The sequence below is a fragment of the Mercenaria mercenaria genome, chromosome 1 (assembly GCF_021730395.1).
Source record: "Mercenaria mercenaria strain notata chromosome 1, MADL_Memer_1, whole genome shotgun sequence".
NCBI classification, from domain to species: Eukaryota; Metazoa; Mollusca; class Bivalvia; order Venerida; family Veneridae; genus Mercenaria; species Mercenaria mercenaria.
The window spans coordinates 112,128,669-112,151,166 of NC_069361.1; the positions used below are offsets into that span (position 1 = coordinate 112,128,669).

The 22,498-nt window shown below is 35.3% G+C and overlaps 1 protein-coding gene and 1 long non-coding RNA gene across 3 annotated transcripts; both read left to right on the forward strand.

Annotated features, from left to right (window-relative positions):
- Positions 1-38: 38 nt before the first annotated feature.
- Positions 39-17,628, forward strand: LOC123526413 (galaxin-like). 2 transcript variants are annotated; one of them, XM_045305551.2, is made up of 9 exons: positions 39-281; positions 1,316-1,426; positions 1,909-2,037; positions 3,099-3,356; positions 4,789-4,941; positions 8,197-8,373; positions 8,805-8,989; positions 11,807-11,969; positions 12,573-17,628. In XM_045305551.2, exons 1-9 carry the CDS (start codon positions 218-220, stop codon positions 12,893-12,895), a joined length of 1,563 nt encoding a protein of 520 aa, XP_045161486.2. In that variant the 5' UTR covers positions 39-217; the 3' UTR covers positions 12,896-17,628. The 2 variants fall into 2 exon arrangements, with proteins under 2 accessions (XP_045161486.2, XP_053376667.1); XM_053520692.1 differs by lacking the exon at positions 39-281 and adding an exon at positions 348-796.
- Positions 9,368-11,800, forward strand: LOC128547654 (uncharacterized). The gene is made up of 3 exons (XR_008366620.1): positions 9,368-10,041; positions 10,753-10,811; positions 10,890-11,800. It is a non-coding gene; the product is annotated as an uncharacterized LOC128547654 (long non-coding RNA).
- Positions 17,629-22,498: the final 4,870 nt, after the last annotated feature.

A 22,498-nucleotide genomic window follows, 5' to 3' on the forward strand; every position in this document is an offset into this window, starting at 1 on the left:
TACCTTTCGTATTTTTTATTTGTGTACAATTTCAGCATTTTTGTGGCTGAAAATATTTATAAAAATTAATCAAACATAATAAACACTGCTATAAGTAAAACAGATTTGCAATATTGTGCGATTTTTTAAATCTAAAAATAGATCAATCGGATTTCCTAAGTCTATTTTTATAACTAGATATCAGCACGTGTTTTGCGTAAATAAACACTTTGACAGAATGCAAAACCTACAAGTGTTACTTCTGATTACAGTGTGGTTTTATGAATATTCGACTGCTTTAGGTAAGTATTTTTTTTCTTTTAAGTGTATACAGTACTTTAGGGTGTACCGGATTTTAGGGTATATAGGAGATCGTGTTTGTATACAAATCGTTGTATTTTCTATTTTTAGAACTGATAAGACAGCGATTGGGTGGGCAGATATTCGAAGGTCTATGTTTTTTTGTAAAACAGTGATGTTTTTCTAACGGCCTAAACTTTCTTAAAACACAAATTATATCATATAATTTTTTGATCAATGGAAAGGTTATAAAACAAGCAGTTTATTAATTACTTTTAATTGTTATTGAAATAAAATGGATTTTACTCGCTGGCCTTTTCTGAATGTATATTTTGTCTTTTGTGTCTGCAGTTTAGTGTTGTCGACGGTCTGCCATGCTGAAACTGGTGCTGGGGTAGATACCCCTGCACACCTGTTCACAACATATTTCAGAAGATTTAAAGTCTCTTATTTAAAATTATGCATTATATTCAACTCATTTGAAGTTTCTACATGAATTCAATATTTATTGCAGCAAGTAAGTTTGACCAGTATTTTGACTTTTTTGGCTTTTGGAAGTAAAATGCAGATGTGGGTAAGGCTTAGAGGGATGGCAACTGTAATATATCAGATCATAAAAGAAGCAATCCCCGTAAGCCAAACAAGTAAGGCTAATGACCACATTGCTTACAACTGCAAGTTTGATTGCTAGTTTCAAATGATATCCTGAGTTGCATTCAGTGCAGGGTGTTTAATAAATTTGCACTGTTTCCAGCAGTATTTGGCCTAGACCTGGTGCTTAGGAGGTAGATATAGCACCTTTCTGTGGGCTTGGCATATACTTGCTTACTGTTATAAAGTGGGGGGTATTGTGTGTATGTGTACAAGTGTGTTCTGTGTTGAGAGCTGTAAATGTGCACACAATCTTAAGTGCTGTATATGTGCTTGCATTCTTTGATGATGCAACTTTTCCTGCAGGACTTGTGTTTTTTGTTTTTAATCGTTTGATAGAGACAAAGACAAAGAAGAAAATCACCATTTCTGTTGTATTTTTAAGAACACTTCTGTGGCTCTGAGAGGTATGATCCAGGGACACAACTTTGCTGTGATTTCAAAATTCATCAAAAAATTCAGAATTCTAGACAGATGGCTTGTTGTGCACGCTCAGGTAAGCTTACAAGACTTTGATCATGACTGAACTACATTGTAAATATGGAGTACCATTATACCTCATAATTTTTATAATTTATATGTGTAGTTGAAAAGCCATACAATTTATTTGATGCTTGTCATTTCAAATTCAGACTCTGTTACATTAACTGGGACATATCTTTTGAGATCCTGGATCCACAGGTTGTAACTTTGATACACTGAGGAAGAATCGCATTTCTCACATTAGCTTGTTAAAATCTAGGAAGACACAGTCACTGTGCAAATGTATAATTAATTGACAAATGACTAATAACAGTAATAATTATTGTTGCTAGCAGCTAACCTGATGAATACCTGAATATTAGTTAGTTACCCACATGATACAGTCATGATGTATTTTTAAGGCTTATACATTTTCAGCATTTAAAACTGCTTTACCCCACCTTACTTTGTTGATATTATATATAATCTTCTATGATTTTTCTTTTTCTTTTACAGGAAAGGAAGAATTATATCCAATGTATGAGAAAGTCTGCTGTGGGGAGCAACTGGTATCAGTCCCACATGGACATAACCTCGAATGCTGTAATGGAGAGCTGATCAACCGCACAGAGTCCACAAAATGGGGTAACCCTTTCTATTCTTCCCTTTTGGTATAAAGTTATCCATATTAGTTAAAAGATATTCTAAGTGGATTCCATATATAAACAGTAAATACAAACTTATTCTACATGAGTAACTAACAACTTCCCCACATGAATCAGGGAAGGAGGATGTATGGCTTCAGGTGTGTTATCTCCTGGCTGGGGAAGGAGGATGTATGGCTTCAGGTGTGTTATCTCCTGGCTGGGGAAGGAGGATGTATGGCTTCAGGTGTGTTATCTCCTGGCTGGAAGGAGATGTATGGCTTCAGGTGTGTTATCTCCTGGCTGGGGAAGAGGATGTATGGCTTCAGGTGTGTTATCTCCGGTGGGGAGGAGGATGTATGGCTTCAGGTGTGTTATCTCCTGGCTGGGGAAGGAGGATGTATGGCTTCAGGTGTGTTATCTCCTGGCTGGGGAAGGAGGATGTATGGCTTCAGGTGTGTTATCTCCTGGCTGGGGAAGGAGGATGTATGGCTTCAGGTGTGTTATCTCCTGGCTGGGGAAGGAGGATGTATGGCTTCAGGTGTGTTATCTCCTGGCTGGGGAAGGAGGATGTATGGCTTCAGGTGTGTTAAATATGGCAGTCTCATGATTTATTAGTTTTTTGCACAGTATGGTCAAAGGTAACCACAGTAACGAAGGAAACTGGCCTGAGAACATGATTTACTTCACATTGGTAACATTTGATTGTAGATGGTAGCACAATATCATTGTAGAGCTGTATAGGAAGGCATGATACAGACTTACAATAAAACACTGGGGAGCAGCAGTCTAGTGGTTGTGTTGGCCCCTCAACCAGAGGGTAGTGGGTTCCAGCCCACTGGGGTCACGACCATGACTTCTCATATGACACCAGTACTGGTTTTTCTAGGAAGCAGACTCAAGAGTGGTTCAAATAAGCTTTAAGCTTTCATCACAAGTGAGCTAAAATAAAATATTAAACTAATAAAACACTGGTAGAGGACTAACATCATATGCATTCACTATTGTTTTTAATATGAAAATGCTTGAAAGTGTTGACAGCTTATCATTATATTTCTACAGATTGTTGCGGAGATAGAGATTTTGGAATGAAATATTCGTACCCAGAAGTATGCTGTTTAGATATGGGAAAAAAATTATTTCGACTGTATCAATACAAGGAGCAAGCAGGCTGTTGTGGCAGTTTGGAATATAACATAGATGAAGAAAATTGTTTTTATGGACTGAACGGGACATATTATGTGGAAAAAATTTCCCCTATGAAGACATGTGGTAAATCTCAGTATGATTCGGACACCTCTTTATGTTGTGAAAAATCAGGTAAATTCTTTTATTTCTACAGCAAATCTGACAGAATTTCAAGAAAAGATAATATGTAAAGTGATAAAACAAAAACTTATGTCATTGTCGCATTTTAAATTTTAATATAAGTTATACTTTATATATAAAGCCAGTAATTAAAATGTCCAGCTTAATTATCTCATTTAATGAACACTATAAACCATTATATTTGGAATACAACCATCATTCTATTCCCAGGGGGTAGATCTATTATATTTTGCAAAAGAAGGTATTTATTTACACCCTCAAAATTTTTTTTCTACATTTTGTTTCAGTAAACATATATTTTTTAGTACAAATAAAGTATAAATCCAACTTTTAATGAATGAATTTTAACAATTTTAGCATTAACATAGTTTTGGTATTCTCTTATGATATAGATTGAATAGGGGTATTTATATAGTAGGAGGGGTCGAGCAGGAGGCATTGTTTATTAAGGGGAGAGTGTTAATCAGGAAACATACTGGTTGGGAACCATTTTCCGGACACATTTTAATATTTCGGCTTCATTATTCCCTAAAAAAGTATTTGACATAAATGAAGCCCACACTGCACAAACTTCAGCTCCTGCTGCATCCAATGTTGTAATCAGCATTGCGTTGTGACGTAAAATATGGGTTCCATGGGGCCTCAAATGGGGTCACTAAAAGAAGTTATTTTTCCCGTCAGTTAAACCAGTTTCCGGGCAAATATTTTGACGGTGTTTTGCAGTCAGTTTGATATCAAAATAAGTAATTAAACTATTTCTATATATTTCGTTATCATTCATCTCATCAAAATTGCACTTGAAACATATCCCTACTTTTAATAGCAGCTACGAAAGCAAACCGAGGTTGACTATAAATAACTCGAATTTCGTCTAACACGAATTCTCAATAATTCCAATAAATATAGAATAAAATTAGTGCATAAATCGACAGCCCTGCATCTTACGCAACTTTTACCATGAAATTTAAAGTAGAACATGTTATCAGCAGACAATCATTATGATTGTAGTTTAATTATTTCTTCCCCACTTGATACCATGGCTAGTGTGAACTACCGCGCATGTGCAATGCTATCTTCATGCCCCGTTAAGACAGAAAGTTGAATTGTAAACAGGTGAGTTATCATCATAAAACCTAATTTTTATACAGCCTTGTAATATAGTGGTTTGTTCTAGACATGAAGAACAAACATCTAAATGACCTAGATAAAACAATTACATGAATAACAACCAAATAAAGCTGATATTACATGTGTCTGGAAATTGGTCCTGTCCGGAAACTGGTTCCCAACCAGTATGCTATTTAAAAAAAACAAAAAAACAGATGTGTCCGGGAATCTCCCATATGCAAAAAACTATAGAAATTTCATGTATATTTTCATAAATTCTACAAAACTGTTAAGATACTATAATAAAATCTTACAGGAAAAGTGATCCAGAAACCAACAGAAGAGCATGTTGGTGTGTTGCCACCAATGTGGGTGTGCTGGAATGACGAAGCTAAAGACAGTAACAAATACTATTTTGACCAGAACACATCTCGGGTGATCTTAAAAGGATTAGTGCTCTGTGGCAATGGTAAGATATATGTTATTGTCAAAGTCAGGTCACATTGCCACCTTCCTTGCTCTTTGATGAAAAAAAAACTGCTTTTATAATTTTTATAATTCAGTCCTTTTTATACGCCCAAAGGGACGTATTCTGTTATGCTCCCGGTGTCCCTCTGTCCGTCCTTAAGCATTTTTGTGTCCACTCTGTAACTCTTGAACCCCTTGAAGGATTTCAAAGAAACTTGACACAAATGTTCACCACATCGGAACAACGGCAGAGCACATGTTCCAGATGGCTCACTTCAAGGTCAAAGTCACAATTAGGGGTCAAAGGTCATATGAGTGTGTTTCGTGTCCGATCTGTAACTCCTGACCCCCTTGAAGGATTTCAAAGAAACTTGACATAAATGTTCATCACATCAAGACAACTTACAGAGCACATGCATATTCAAGGTCAAGGTCACACTTAGGGGTCAATAGACATATGACTGTGTTTAGTATCCGCTCTGTAACTCTTAAATTGTTTGAAGGATTGTAAAGAAACTTGGCACAAATGTTCACCACATCAAGATGACGTGCAGAGTGCCTGTTCTGGATGTCTCGCTTCAAGGTCAAGGTCACACTTAGGGGTTAAAAGTCATCGCTCTGTAACTCTTGAACCCCTCGAAGGATTTCGAAGAAAGTAGACACAAATGTTCACCACATCAAGACGATGTGCATAGTGCATGTTCTGGATAGTTAGCTACAAGGTCAAGGTCATACTTAGGGGTCAATAGTCATACCTTCGGGCGTATATGCTCCACATTACATTAAGTGCTTTTGATTTTTAATAAGCATGGGAAAGATTTTCAAGACACAAGGCCTATACATGAATGCATATCATCAAAAGCCACATAACACTGATAAAAATACATTAGGCCTAAAAAAGGTCAGAATTTTTTTTTTTTTTTTGATTTTTTAGCTCACCTATCCATATTGACAGGGTGAGCTTTTGTGATCGCCGTTCGTCCGTCATCCGTCCGTCCGTCCGTCCACAATTTCCTTGTGATAACGATAGAGACCACATTTTGCGATCAACTTTAATCGAACTTGCACACAACTTATATTGGCATAATATCTCGGTTCCTTCCGAAAATTGGCCAGATCCCATCATGGGTTTCAGAGTTATGGCCCCTTAAAGGGCCAAAATTTGCTATTTTTTGCTTGTGAACACGATTGAGACAACATCTTGCAATCAACTTTTATCAAACTTGCACACAACTTGTATAGGCATAATATCTTGGTTCCTTTCGAAAACTGGCCAGATCCAATCATGGTTTCCAGAGTTATGGCCCCTTAAAGGTCCAAAATTTGCTATTTTGGCTTTTGCAGCCGTATAGAGACTTCATTTATGGTTTGATTTGATACAAACTTGCAAAATATCTTCAACAATAATAAATCTTGGATTCCATGATGAATCTGTCAGATCCAATCATAGGTTCTGGAGTTATTTTATATCTGATTACCTCCCCTGATTTTAATCAAAATGGCTTTATATCAGTAAGTACTTATAGGACTCATTTGAAATTTCATTATTGTCATTAGTTGGACTCAGACAATCAGGGTAGATAACTATGGACTGATTTTATGTCAAATTACCTCCCTTTATTTCAAATTAAAATGGGTATATCTCTGTAACTAATGAAGATACTGATCTGAAATTTCATGTATGCCATCAGATGGACTTGGACAATCAGTGAAGATACATATTGACTGAATTTATGACAAATTACCTCCCTTTATCTTTTATGTAAATGAATATGCCTAGCAGCTTCTATTGAGATTGGTTTTAAACATTATTTATGTCTTCCATGGTAATTTCTACTTTTACTTACTTTTCTAATATATTGTTGTAAAGGCTTGTACTCTGTATCTTCTACATGCATATACCAATGCATGATTATCTCCCCTGATTTTAATAAAAATGAATTTATCTCAATAAGGCCTAAAAAAAAAAATTCTTTGTTTCCGGTAACATGCTCAAAAAAATTAGGGTAGGTAGGTCGGAATTTTTTTTTTTTTTGGAATTTTTTTTATTAAGGGAGACTTTTCGGAAATTATTTTTGTGTCAAAAATGAATACAAATAAGGGGGTTATGCCTTTAGAGGATCAGGAAGTGGATTTCTAACATCACTGACCATGTTTAAAGCATAAAAAATGCAGTTTTGCAACTTTTTGTCAAAAGTTGAAAAAAATATTCTCCAAGGCCATAAAAACATTTAGGGTAGGGCCAAAAATTTAGGGTAGGTCGGGATACCGGAAACAAACAATTTTTTTTTTACGCCTAAGTATTTATAGGACTCATTTGAAATTTCATTATTGTCATTAGTTGGACTGAGACAATAAGGGTAGATAACTATGGACTGATTTTATGTCAAATTACCTCCCTTTGTTTCAAATTAAAATGGGTGTATCTCAGTAACGAATGAAGATACTGATTTGAAATGTCATTTATGCCATCAGATGGACTCGGACAACCAGGGTAGATAACTTTTGACTGCATTTATGACAAATTACCTCCCTTTATTTTATGTAAATGAATATACCTCACAGCATCTAATGAGATTGGTTTTAAATGTTTTTTTTTTAAATGTTATTTAAGTCTTCTAGGGTAAGGAATAGTCACGCTAGTACAAAAATGCAGCATTTGAGCCAAGGACCCTCAAACTTGGTATGGAGTTTGGCTATGACTAGTACGTGACCCATAGGTCAAAAGGGACTGTTACAAGAAAATATTTATCCTGATGATACTTAAAGTGTATGCCGATGTGATCTATGTCAAAACTTGATCTTATCATTAAGAGCAATGGTACTCAGGTGAGCGATATAGGGCCATCATGGCCCTCTTGTTTTATTAAGTGAGACTTTTCTGAAATTATTTTTGTGTCAAAAAAAAATGAATACAAATAAGGGTGTTATGTCTTTAGATTATCAGTAAGTTGATTTCTAACATCACTGACCATGTTTAAAGCATAAAAAGTGCAGTTTTACAATTTTTGTTAAAAAGTTGAAAAAATATTCTCCAAGGCCATAAAGACATTTAGTCGGGCCGAAAGATTACGGTAGGTCGGATACTGGAAACAAAGAACTTTTTTATGCCTTAAAATTTTATTTCATTTTTACTGATTACTACTGAAATTTATTGAGGAAAAAATCAAGTAGGATAATATCTCCATCCTGATGTAACACTGGCTTTTTTATAAAGTGCAAAACTGTATGGATATATTCAGGACTTTATTTATAGAGGAATACAGTCATGGTGACAAATACTTGAAGTGTTGCGGCACTAACTTGTTACCTGTAGAACCGGAGATGAATGTGACCTGTTGTGGAGATAAGCTCATGAACCTGAATGATGCCACTGTGTCATGTTGTGATGGCAAATTTATTTCTTCCTCAACTGATGGATGCTGTGACAATAGTATGAAGTTTAAATTGTTTTTGAAATATATCTTACTAGGTGTTAGATGAACAGGAAATTTAAACTCTTGTGGATAATGACATTACCTGCTGCCATCTTTATACTTGTCAAATAAAATGATAATGACATCTATAAAAGTAAATTTCCAGCATTTGTTCATTTAGCTAGAGAACTAGAGATTATTGTTGATTCTAGTTATACCTATGTTCTATAAAATGCAGTTCTATTTAGTTGTTTGAAAGCAGAAATTTAAAATTGACCAGTGACAAGGTTCGTTTTATATATTAGTCTCCCAAACCAATATTAAAACCCCAAAAGCCAGGTCTACAAAAAATACTGGGCAGGATTTAAATTTATCATCTTGAGTATTGTTTAATTAAAATGTCAAATGATATAGTTATAGAAGAATAATAACAACTGATTATTTTCAGAACCTTTCAAGAAAGGCTACAACCAGCAGTGCTGTGGTAGAATTCTGATCGACAAAAGAACAGATCTTTGTTGTAGGATACAGTCAAGTTATATGACTGTTGAACAAAAGCAGCATGCAAGTCATACCAATTGTTGTAGATCTGTAGAGACAGGCAGGATACAGACTTACAATAAGTACACTGAGGTAGGTCATAGCACAATATCATTGTAACTCTGTAGAGACAGGCAGGATACAGACTTACAATAAGTACACTGAGGTAGGTCGTAGCACAATATCATTGTATCTCTGTAGAGACAGGTAGAATACAGACTTACAATAAGTACACTGAGGTAGGTCGTAGCACAATATCATTGTAAATCTGTAGAGACAGGCAGGATACAGACTTACAATAAGTACACTGAAGTAGGTCGTAGCACAATATCATTGTAACTCTGTAAAGACAGGTAGAATACAGACTTACAATAAGTACACTGAGGTAGGTCGTAGCACAATATCATTGTAACTCTGTAGAGACAGGCAGGATACAGACTTACAATAAGTACACTGAGGTAGGTCGTAGCACAATATCATTGTAACTCTGTAAAGACAGGCAGAATACAGACTTGCAATAAGTACACTGAGGTAGGTCGTAGCACAATATCATTGTATCTCTGTAGAAACAGGCAGGATACAGATTTACAATAAGTACACTGAGGTAGGTCGTAGCAAAATATCATTGTAAATCTGTAGAGACAGGCAGGATACTGTTACAGGCTTACAATAAGTACACACAGGTAGATGGTAGCACAATATCATTGTAAATCTGTAGAGACAGGCAGGATACTGTTACAGACTTACAATAAGTACACTCAGGTAGATGGTAGCACAATATCATTGTAAATCTGTTGAGACAGGCAGGATACTGTTACAGGCTTACAATAAGTACACTTAGGTAGATGGTAGCACAATATCATTGTAAATCTGTAGAGACAGGCAGGATACTGTTACAGGCTTACAATAAGTACACTTAGGTAGATGGTAGCACAATATCATTGTAAATCTGTTGAGACAGGCAGGATACTGTTACAGGCTTACAATAAGTACACTTAGGTAGATGGTAGCACAATATCATTGTAAATCTGTAGAGACAGGCAGGATACAGATTTACAATAAGTACACTTAGGTAGGTGGTAGCACAATATCATTGTAAATCTGTAGAGACAGGCAGGATACAGATTTACAATAAGTACACTGAGGTAGATGGTAGCACAATATCATTGATAATCTGTAGAGATAGGCAGGATACAGATTTACAATAAGTACACTGAGGTAGGTCGTAGCACAATATCATTGTAAATCTGTAGAGACAGGCAGGATACAGACTTACAGTAAGTACACTGAGGTAGATCAAGTACACTGAGGTAGGTCGAAGCATAATATCAAGACAGGTAGGATACAGACTTACAGTAAGTACACTGAGGTAGATCAAGTACACTGAGGTAGGTCGAAGCACAATATCAAGACAGGTAGGATACAGACTTACAGTAAGTACACTGAGGTAGATCAAGTACACTGAGGTAGGTCGAAGCATAATATCAAGACAGGTAGGATACAGACTTACAGTAAGTACACTGAGGTAGATCAAGTACACTGAGGTAGGTCATAGCACAATATCAAGACAGGCAGAACACAGACTTACAGTAAGTACACTGAGGTAGATCAAGTACACTGAGGTAGGTCGAATCACAATATCAAGACAGGTAGGATACAGACTTACAGTAAGTACACTGAGGTAGATCAAGTACACTGAGGTAGGTCATAGCACAATATCAAGACAGGCAGAACACAGACTTACAGTAAGTACACTGAGGTAGATCAAGTACACTGAGGTAGGTCGAAGCACAATATCATTACAGGCAGAACACAGACTTACAGTAAGTACACTGAGGTAGATCAAGTACACTGAGGTAGGTCATAGCACAATATCAAGACAGGTAGGATACAGACTTACAGTAAGTACACTGAGGTAGATCAAGTACACTGAGGTAGGTCGAAGCACAATATCATTACAGGCAGAACACAGACTTACAGTAAGTACACTGAGGTAGGTCGTAGCACAGTATCATTGTAACTCAAACAATATCATTGTACTGATCTCTAGAGACAGGCAAGATACAGATTTACAGCAAGTACAGCTAGGTAGGTCGTACCACAATATCATTACAGGCAGAATACAGACTTACAGTAAGTACACTGAGGTAGGTCGTAGCACAGTATCATTGTAACTCAAACAATATCATTGTACTGATCTCTAGAGACAGGCAAGATACAGATTTACAGCAAGTACAGCTAGGCAGGTCGTACCACAATATCATTACAGGCAGAATACAGACTTACAGTAAGTACACTGAGGTAGATCGAAGCAAAATATCATTGTAGATCTCTAGAGGACTCACAAGCCATTTCATTATTAAAGTATTATGCTTTTGCTTTTATATGTAAATTGTAGGGATGGCAACCAGTTAACCGAGTACTTGCTTGGTGTTCCGAGTATCAATTACGAAATTTAATAATCAAGTACTTGAAAAAATAGATAAAAAATAAAAGAAAAAAGACTAGAAACAGGTCAATTTTAACACGGCCGTTTAAATTTACTAAATTGCGACAGTTAATTAGTTGTAAGGTCAGGGTGGAATGCTATTCTTATTGTAATCAAACAATAAATAACAATGCTTCCTTCATTGTAACAACTTAATTTTACAACAGTTATTTTTTTGCTGTATTTACTTTATTGTTTACTATGTTTGTGCGTAAATCTTTATGTTTAAACTTTAGCCTGCTGGCGGCAAGTGATTCTGCCAATGCAGGCACGTCCGTGCAGGCTGATCATGGTCTGCACTGTTTGCTATTTGATCAGTAAATTTTCATTGAACACCCCTTCAAATAAAAAATTGTATTGCCCAAATTGAATGATTTTTGAAAGTTAGCAGGCTAGAGGTAATGTATTGATGTGTTTTACAGGTGTGTGAGAGAGGAAAAGTCCGTGAAATGCATCACTATGACACTATCACAATAAAGTCAATTATACCTGAGGAAAGAGCTACTAAGTCGACAACAGCTGACAGAAAACAGTGTCCATTCTGCTCACCTGTGACGGATGTAACTATTTGCAGCAAAACTAAAGGTACAGCAATTTTTCTTTCCTTGTATCCATTCAATGGTTGTTTTCCCTGAAGTCTGGAAAATGTATTTGAAGTTGTCAACTTACATATAGATCTACATCTATTGGATTAGTTTATTTAATTTTCAGCATGATCTTAGAATTTATATAACTTATGGTTAATAACATCTTACCGGATTTAAAGTAAAGGAGTGTGTGGACACATTTTGCCTGCCTAGACTCTGCACATTTCTGCATCATACATTGAGCCACTCTTTCAGTTTAATATAATTTAATAAAACTTAAAATACTCCTTCCACGTAAAGATGCTTAATTATAATGAGTTCCATTCTCATCCATTAGAGGTTTGTCAAAAATTCCGAGACGAGTTCAACTAGAGAACTATGGTAAACTTCTGGTATGCAACAATGTATGAGCTCGGAACTTACTGTTTTTGACAATTCATGAAATAACATTCTGATGAATTAAGAAATTCCCAGTTTTGATTTTTTAAAATTTGAAGTGAATATGAATTCAGGTCCAAATGAAATAGTTGTTTTGTTGAAATGAAAATATCAAGTGATGTGATTAAAGGCTTTCACCTGAAGCTTTTCTTTCTATTTTCAGTTTACAGATTCTTCATCTATAACAAACGCAAGACAAAGCATGGCACAATTCTTAACGGGATTATTCTTGCACCTTTAGAGAAGAGTGGTAAGGAAATAAATGGAGAAAAAATCAAAATCCGGACACGCACTCAGTGCGGATGCTTCAAACTTAGAAGAAACTTCTACCTTATAACAAATCGTAAAATTAAGACCTTTCATAAAGAAAGGTATAATATACGCTTTACTGCTGAGGATGTTTTTATTCCCGAAGATGATTCTGAGTCATTAGCTAAGTGTTTAACATATCAGCTTACATACAGTAACAAAAACAACCATCATTGATGATGGTTCTGTTTTAGAAAACACTATAGTACATTGTATTTAACTTTTATGTGAGATTATTTATTCAGGCGTCTCAATAATGCTAGAACAAAGTATGGGACCATTCTGAGTTGAGGAAATGTTGTAAGATAGAAGAAGCATTTAGTCTGCTCCTGGTATAGAGGGAAAACCCGGGTTCTCACAGTGGAGCTATGTATACTAATATCTTTGCATGAAATCTGGACTTGAAAAGATCTTTTCAATATACACTTCGCTTTTAAGGCTAAGCTGGGAAGTGAAATAATAGATAATGGTACAAACTAAATAATATAGGTTTACATGTACATTAATTGTTGTAAATGACATTAAAACCTTTCTTATTATTGCAAAAAAAAATATGTGATGGTATTGGAATTAACATGTGCTAAATACATTTTTATAAATCATACTATTATATTAACCCATTATTACATAGGACATTTGTTACATAGGCATTAATACAATCATAAATTTCCAGATTTTACTGCTGTTGCTAAGTTATCTACAGTCTTTTACAGTGTAATTCCTGCAATGGGGCATTTTTATAGGCAAGTGAGATTAATTTATTGACATTTGTTTTAAAACATTTTAATAACATTAATTTTCACAATATCCATGTAATAAATCCTCAGCTGTTCAATCAAGGATCAGTTACATTACCAACATGAGAACAAATTTATTAACATTATAATCATAAAAAACTGTGCCAGTAATTACAAGTGATATCAATTTTTTGTAGATATGTCAGTGCCTTTTTTTAATTAATATTCTATATTCTTATTTTTAGGAGACCTAAGACTATTTAAATCAAAATCTCAAATTCAGACAGCATCCTCTAAAAGTCTTATGTTTCACTCTTAGCTGATTTTTTGTGCTGTATTAGTTTTGTAGGGATATAATGTTTTTTACATTGCATACTTTTATTACCACTTTTTAAGGGAATTCTTGTTTTAATGCGTTCTTTGATAGAGGGCAGCTAGGTGTAATATTTGTCCAGAAATCAGGGTAGGTATTATGAAGAAACCTACCATATGTAGTCAGAATTCATTGGTGTTTATTTAAGATGATAAAACATAGTACATGTATACCGGTAATTATTTAAGAACTACAACCATGTGTTACGTTCAACTGTAACTAGGGCACTTTTTATTTAATACTATAATTTTTTAAATTATTTTACTGTACATAGGGCAATAAGTTAATGCATTGTTTATTGTAAATTTTAATTGTCTTGTTCTTGACAGATTTGCTATGTTTTTAAACCAACTCATTTGCATTTGGAAGGAGAGAGATGAAATTCTTCTTTTTACACAAATTTGTAAATAAGAAAATGATTCATTAAAATTACATATATTAACAATTTTTAACATTTAGCCTGCTGGCGGCAAGTGATTCTGCCTTTGTGACTAGTGCAGACCAAGATCAGTCTGCACATCCATGCAGGCTGATCATGATCTGCACTATTCGCTATCCAGTCAATAAGTGTTTAGTGAACACTCCTTTGAATAGAAAGTGGTACTGCCCATATTGTATAATGGACAAGTCCATTTGAGAAATTTAGCAGGGTAACGGTTAAAGACACAATCGTGTAGAAAGTTGATTTTGTTTAACAATAAATATATTATTCAAAAAGCATCTTAAAGATGTTTAACTCCTTTTTGATCATTGTCATGGCATGGGTACTTTGCAAACATTTCTATCATTTGTTCATAGTTTAAGTATACTGTATAACCTCTCTTAATGACACCCCCAAGGAGCAAATACCTCTCTAGAAAGATTGATATCACAGTTTCCTTCCCTTTAGATAGATTTCCATTAAAAATTAACCTTTCTAGAGCAACAACCTCTTTACAACAACACTATTTTCGTCTTCCCAGTGGGGTTCATTTAGAAAGGTTGCACTGTAGCAAATATCTAGACATTTTAAGGCAATGGCCAGTACAAAATATTTGCAATGCAGACAAAAATATGCATAGAACATTCTGTAAAATGTAATGTTCCTACTATGTCATGCAGGTTAATGATAAACTGAGAGTAAGACTTAATGAGTTTTAAAAAGTTTTTTCTGAAAGAAAAATCATTGTTCAAAATGAAATTAAGTATGATAATATATAACACAGAACTGAAGCAGTTTATGAAAAAGAGCAATTTTGAATATTTGCTCAGAGTTAAAGGGATTGCTCAATAAATATTTTCCTTAGTCTCCATCTCCTCTGATGACTACTTATGATTGAAATGAGCTGCTTCATGAGAAAATCAACATATCTGGTCAGGATCCATACTGTTCACCTTCAAAGCCTATTGCAGTTAGAGAAACCGTTAGCAAACAACATGGATCCTGACCAGAATGTGCGGATGCGCAGGCTGGTCTGGATCCATGCTGGTCGCCAATGCACTATGTTGGTTTTCTCATGGCGTGGCTCAAATATTGTTCATTTAAGTGTAATTTTATAATTATAAAAAGTCAGATGTTGTGCCATAATTTTTAACCTATAAGGTTGTCAAAATAGAACATGGTCATGTTTCCAGATGACCATCAAATTTTTTAAATTTGATTAAAGACAAATTGTCAAAAATCATAAACCAGTATTATTAAAGTTATGAATTCGTTATTTTATGAATTTTTAAGTTTTATGAATTAGAAATTTTAAAAATTTGAAATTTTAATCTGATAGTTGTTGAATAAAAAAGAAATGTATGTTATTAAACTGTTTTTAGCTCACCTGTCACAAAGTGACAAGGTGAGCTTTTGTGATCGCCCGGTGTCCGTCATCCGTCGTCCGTCTGTGCGTGCGTCCGTGCGTGCGTCCGTCCGTAAACTTTTGCTTGTGACCACTCTAGAGGTCACATTTTTCATGGGATCTTTATGAAAGTTGGTCAGAATGTTTATCTTGATGATATCTAGGTCAAGTTCGAAACTGGGTCACGTGCCTTCAAAAACTAGGTCAGTAGGTCTAAAAATAGAAAAACCTTGTGACCTCTCTAGAGGCCATATATTTCACAAGATCTTCATGAAAATTGGTCAGAATGTTCACCTTGATGATATCTAGGTCAAGTTCGAAACTGGGTCACATGCCATCAAAAACTAGGTCAATAGGTCTAAAAATAGAAAAACCTTGTGACCTCTCTAGAGGCCATATATTTCACAAGATCTTCATGAAAATTGGTCAGAACGTTCATCTTGATGATATCTAGGTCAAGTTCGAAACTGGGTCATGTGCCTTCAAAAACTAGGTCAGTAGGTCAAATAATAGAAAAACATTGTGACCTCTCTAAAGGCCACATTTTTCGTGGGATCTGTATGAAAGTTGGTCTGAATGTTCATCTTGATGATATCTAGGTCAAGTTTGAAACTGGGTCACGTGCCATCAAAAACTAGGTCAGTAGGTCTAAAAATAGAAAAACCTTGTGACCTCTCTAGAGGCCATACATTTCAAGAGATCTTCATGAAAATTGGTCAGAATGTTCACCTTGATGATATCTAGGTCAAGTTCGAAAATGGATCACGTGCCGTCAAAAACTAGGTCAGTAGGTCAAATGATAGAAAAACCTTGTGACCTCTCTAGAGGCCATATTTTTCATGGGATCTGTATGAAAGTTGGTCTGAATGTTCATCTTGATGATATCTAGGTCAGTTTCGAAAGTGGGTCACATGCCATCAAAAACTAGGTCAGTAGGTCAAATAATAGAAAAACCTTGTGACCTCTCTAAAGGCCATATTTTTCATGGGATCTGTATGAAAGTTGGTCTGAATGTTCATCTTGATGATATCTAGGTCAAGTTCGAAACAGGGTCATGTGCGATCAAAAACTAGGTCAGTAGGTCTAAAAATAGAAAAACCTTGTGACCTTTCTAGAGGCCATACTTATGAATGGATCTCCATAAAAATTGGTCAGAATGTTCACCTTGATGATATGTAAGTCAAATTTGAAACTGGGTCACGTGTCTTCAAAAACTAGGTCAGTAGGTCAAATAATAAAAAAACCTTGTGACCTCTCTAGAGGCCATACTTTTCATGGGATCTGTATGAAAGTTGGTCTGAATGTTCATCTTGATGATATCTAGGTCAAGTTTGAAACTGGGTCAACTGCGGTCAAAAACTAGGCCAGTAGGTATAAAAATAGAAAAACCTTGTGACCTCTCTAGAGGCCATATTTTTCATGAGATCTTCATGAAAATTAGTGAGAATGTTCACCTTGATGATATCTAGGTAAAATTCAAAACAGGGTCACGTATCTTCGAAAAACTAGGTCAATAGGTCAAATAATAGAAAAACCTTGTGACCTCTCTAGAGACCATATTTTTCAATGGATCTTCTTGAACATTGGTCAGAATTTTTATCTTGATAATATCTAGGTCAAGTTCAAATTTGGGTCACATGAGCTCAAAAACTAGGTCACTATGTCAAATAATAGAAAAAACGACGTCATACTCAAAACTGGGTCAGGCGGGAAGAGGTGAGCGATTCAGGACCATCATGGTCCTCTTGTTTAAAAAAAGGAAAGTCATCCTTTTATCTATTTCAAAACTTCACTTTTCTGATTCATGAGTAATGCTTTAAAGTGTTTTTAAACGATTTGACATAAAGCTAGAAACATTGCCCATGCATGTTAAAATTGCTAGTCTTTGACTGTAAATTGCATTTTTATATGTATAAAATGTTTTAATAGCTTATAAAATTACCTTAATTTATTAAAATGCCTTTTATAATTGTTTTCTTTATGTTTTTAGCTCACCTGAGCATGAAGTGCTCAGCTATTGTGATAGCTCACTGTCCGTCGTCTTTCAATCCATCAACATTTTTATTATCAGCTTGGTCCTTTTAGTGGCTGCCATAGCTTAAAATAGAAAATCTTTTAATTTAGATTACATCTTCTTTCATGAATCATCATCAAATTTGGTCTGTAGCAATATTTGCTCAAATGAGGTTGCTTGGCCCCTTTTAAGAGCTTCTAGATCTAGAAATAGGAATACCTTTAAACAACTTCTTCTCATGAACTGCTTCATGGATCTTCATTAAACTTGGTCTGTAGCATCATTGTATGGTCTGCTTACATATTTTTACAAATGGGAGCACCCAGCCCCTAAAAGGCTAGAGCTAAAAACATAAATAACTTAACGACTTCTTCTTATGAATGGCTAAATTGATCTTCAAAAAACTTGGTCTGTAGCATCATTGTAAAGTCCTTTTCAAAACTTGTTCAAGTAGGGCATCCGGCTGCCTTTTTGGGGTTGCTAGAGTTTACCTTTAAGCGACATTTTCTCTGGCCCTTTCTGCGAGATTGCACACACAGTCTGACATCATTTACAAAACATGTACAAAGTGGCATCATTAAAAAATTCTTCAGAATTTGATGCCAAAATTTCAAAAAGAACAGTAAATGATACCGGAAGCTAAATATAAGGTTTCTGATGAGATCAAAATTGAGCCGACACGATCATAAGATTTTTCACTTGATTTAACAATATTTAGATAATCTTATTGGAAGGCGAATTACATTTGAATGTGGTTCGGTTTTTTTGTCTGTTCTATTTAGATGTTTAAAAAATCAATATCCTGACATATATTTTGATTTTCTAGTTCTCATGGAAAGCAAGTCACTTATTTTTGTAACAAGCTACTGTAAAAAAAATGTAAATATAAATCCTGTATGATATCCGAAGGTTCAGGGTGAGCTATCAGTATAGGGTGGATGGTCCAGCGTCTGTCGTGCGCCGTCCACATTTTTAGCTCGACTATTCGAAGAATAGGGGAGCTATCCTACTCGCCCGGTGTCGGCGTGAGCGTTAGCGTGAGCATCACACAAATGTTAAAGTTTGCGTACCACCCTAAATATTTTCAAAGTCCATTGAGATATTGCTTTCATATTTTGCATGCTTGTTTACCATCATGACCCCAGTCTGTAAAAAGGAGGAGGCAACTCTATCATGCATTTTGACTGAATTATGGCCCCTTTTTGACTTAGAATAAATGTTAAAGTTTGCGTACCACCCCAAATATTTTCAAAGTCCATTGAGATATTGCTTTCATATTTTGCATACTTGTTTACCATCATGACCCCAGTCTATAAAAAGGAGGAGGCAACTCTATCAAGCATTTTGGCTGAATTATGGCCCCTTTTCGACTTAGAATAAATGTTAAAGTTTGCGTACCACCCTAAATATTTTCAAAGTCCATTGAGATATTGTTTTCATATTTTGCATACATGTTTACCATCATGACTCCAGTCTGTAAAAAGGAGGAGACAACTCTATCAAGCATTTTTACTGAATTATGGCCCCTTTTTGACTTAGAATAAATGTTAAAGTTTGCGTACCACCCTAAATATTTTAAAAATCCATTGAGATATTGCTTTCATATTTTGCATACTTGTTTACCATCATGACCCCAGTCTGTAAAAAGGAGGAGGCAACTCTGTCAAGCATTTTGACTGAATTATGGCCCCTTTTCGACTTAAAATATGCTTATTGTAATGTTAAAGTTTTACTCATTGCTTATATTATACTATCAAGCACTGAGAATAGTCGAGCGCGCTGTCCACTGACAGCTCTTGTTACTTTAACATCTTCTCCTCTGAAACTACTGAAACAAATTTGATCTGTAGCATCCTGGTGAGGTGCTCTATCAAGTTTGTTCAATGGGGGCATTTAGCCCCTTTTAGGGGCTGCTAGAGCTAACAATAGAAAATCCTTTACACAACTTCTTCTCATGAACTGCTTGATGGATCTTCATCAAACTTTGTGTGGAGCATTGTTATATGGTTCTCTCCCAAGTTGTTTAAATGGGGGCACCACTACAGCTAAAAATAAACAACTTCTTATCATGAACCACTTGACTGATCTTCATCAAACTTGGTCTATGGCATCATTATATGTTCCTCTCCAAAATTTGTTTAAATGGGGGCATTTGGCCCCTTAAAGGGGCCGCTAGAGCTAAAAATAGAAATACCTTTAAACAACTTCTTCTCATGAACCCTTTGATGGATTTTCATCAAACTTGGTCTGTAGCATAATTATAAGGACCTTTCTCAAATTTGTTCAAATGGGGGCACTTGGCCCCATTTAGGGGCTGTTAGGGCTAAAAATAGAAATACCTTGAAACAACTTCTTCTCATGAACCGCTTGATGGATCTTCATCAAACTTGGTCTGAAGCATCATTATATGGTCCTCTCCCAATTTTGTTCAAATTGGGCACTTGGCCCCTTTAAGGGGCCGCTAGTGCTAAAAATAGAAATACCTTTATATGCTTGATGGATCTCCATTAAACTTGGTCTGTGGCATCATTATATGGTCCTCTCCCAATTTTGTTCAAATGGGGCCCTTGGCCCCTTATAGGGGCCACTAGTGCTAAATATAGAAATACCTTTATATGCTTGATGGATCTCCATTAAACTTGGTCTGTGGCATAATTATATGGTCCTCTCCCAATTTCTTCAAATGGGGGCTCTTGGCCCCTTTTAGGGGCCACTAGAGCTTAAAGTAGAAAATACCATTTAAACAACTTCTTATCATGAACTGCTTGATGGATCTTCATGAAACTTGGTATGTAGCATAATTATATGGTCCTCTCCCAAGTTTGTTCAAATTGGAGCACTTGACCCCTTTTAGGGGCCGCTAGAGCTAAAAACAGAAATACTTTTAAAATTCTTTTTTAATTCATTTCTTTTTTTTAAATTAATTCTTTTTTAAATTTAATTCTTTGTCACAAGCAAGATCTAATTAGGTCAAAGTCAGCCTCAGGTGAGCGACTTAGGCCCACTTGAGCCTCTTGTTGTCATTTTTACAAGTATAAACCACATTTGGACTTCTTTCAAATCATCCAAGAATGGCTAGCATATAAATATAAACGCACACAAAAAATCCCACTGAACACTAATCATGCTGGACATGATCGAGTGTGCCTTTGCAGCCCAACCAGTGTAATAATATTATCTTGACCAGCCTGCACATTCAAGCATTCTGATCAAGATCTGCATTGTTCGCCATTCAGTCAGTATCTTTTTGGTAAACACCCCTTTTAACAGTTAATGGTACTGGCCAAATTGAAAGATGGACATGTTCATTATAGAAAATTAGCAGAGTCATGGTAATTAATTCTTAAATGAAATAAAAAAGTCCATGACCTCAAGATTGACACCAGGCTACTGTTTGAGCAACCTAATCTGTAACAGTGTTTGCAGTTTTATTTTGGAAGATCCAGGTATGAAGTATACATCATTCTTTTTATCGAATGTAAGTTTTTTCTACTGAAACATCAACATTTCCTCTTTCTTTACGAAGTCCATTTGATGAACGTCTCCCATACTTGCAACAATGTCAACGTCAAAGTTTTATTACACTAGTTAAATACCAAATTTAAGTACTGGCTTTATCTTACTCCCAGGACATATAACTCTATTTATCTGTACCATTTAGAATCTACATAAGGAAAGATTACAACACGGGGGTGTTGCTTTTAAATTATCATAGCTTACACACCTTTTTTAAAATCAGGAAACCATAAAAAAATGTTGAACACTACTGGTTTCCCCTTAGTTTTTATATAAATATGATTATTGTGTTCCATTTATATACCAGTATTTCTAACAAAATATATATACCCCCACCCACCCATATGCTTTATTTCATCTTGTCTCAAATTGACATTTATGGTATTATTGTATTCTACAGATAAACTGGCATTTCCCCCAGGAAATTCATTTTCCAGTCAAAACATGAAATAAGAGATTTGTTTGTTTTACCTAATTTGTTTATATATGAACACCATATCTTACATTCTCACTCATGGCTATGCCACTGCATCTTGAGTTCAGTCATAAAAGATACTGTGAAATCATTAATATTCGTGGGGGACTAATTTTCGTGGTTGAGTCAATCCATGAAATTTAATCCAAATGAACAAGTAAAATTCTCATTCATTTTATGTTCAAAAGTTGAAATCCACAAATTCATATCCCCACGAAATTGCCGTTTTGGCCAAACCATGAAATTTCATGCCCACGAAATAAAATGATTTTACAGTATTTCAATCTTACACTGAAACAAACAAATATCCTCTATATGATTTTTAGTATAAATAGTTTGTATTTTGAAATATTCTTCAGCTTGATCATACTGGCCAACAAATTGTATCATGTTGTTTGGAATGTTGTTGTTATTGTTGTTGTTGTTTACTGGTTACATTCCATGTATGTGCATCAGTTAAGTTTTGATTAATTATACCAACCATTGTTTTTATGTTTTTTGTTTCATGAAGTTGTGAAAATAAAATTTGTACTTTGACCTAATGACTGCAGTGTTTGTCATGTTTTCATTTTCATTTGAGCCGCACCATGAGAAAACCAACAGAGTGCATTTGCGACCAGCAAATTGGGTCCAGACCAGCCTGCGCATCCATAGAAACTGCACTTTCTATGCTTTAAACAGGGTCAGTGATATTAGAAATCAACTACCTTACTGATACTCTAAAGGCATAACCCCCTTATTTGTATTCATTTTTTGACACAAAATTAATTTTTGAAAAGTCTCAATACAAAAGAAATCCCCCCCCCCCCCCCCCAAAAAAAAAATTCTGACCTACCTAC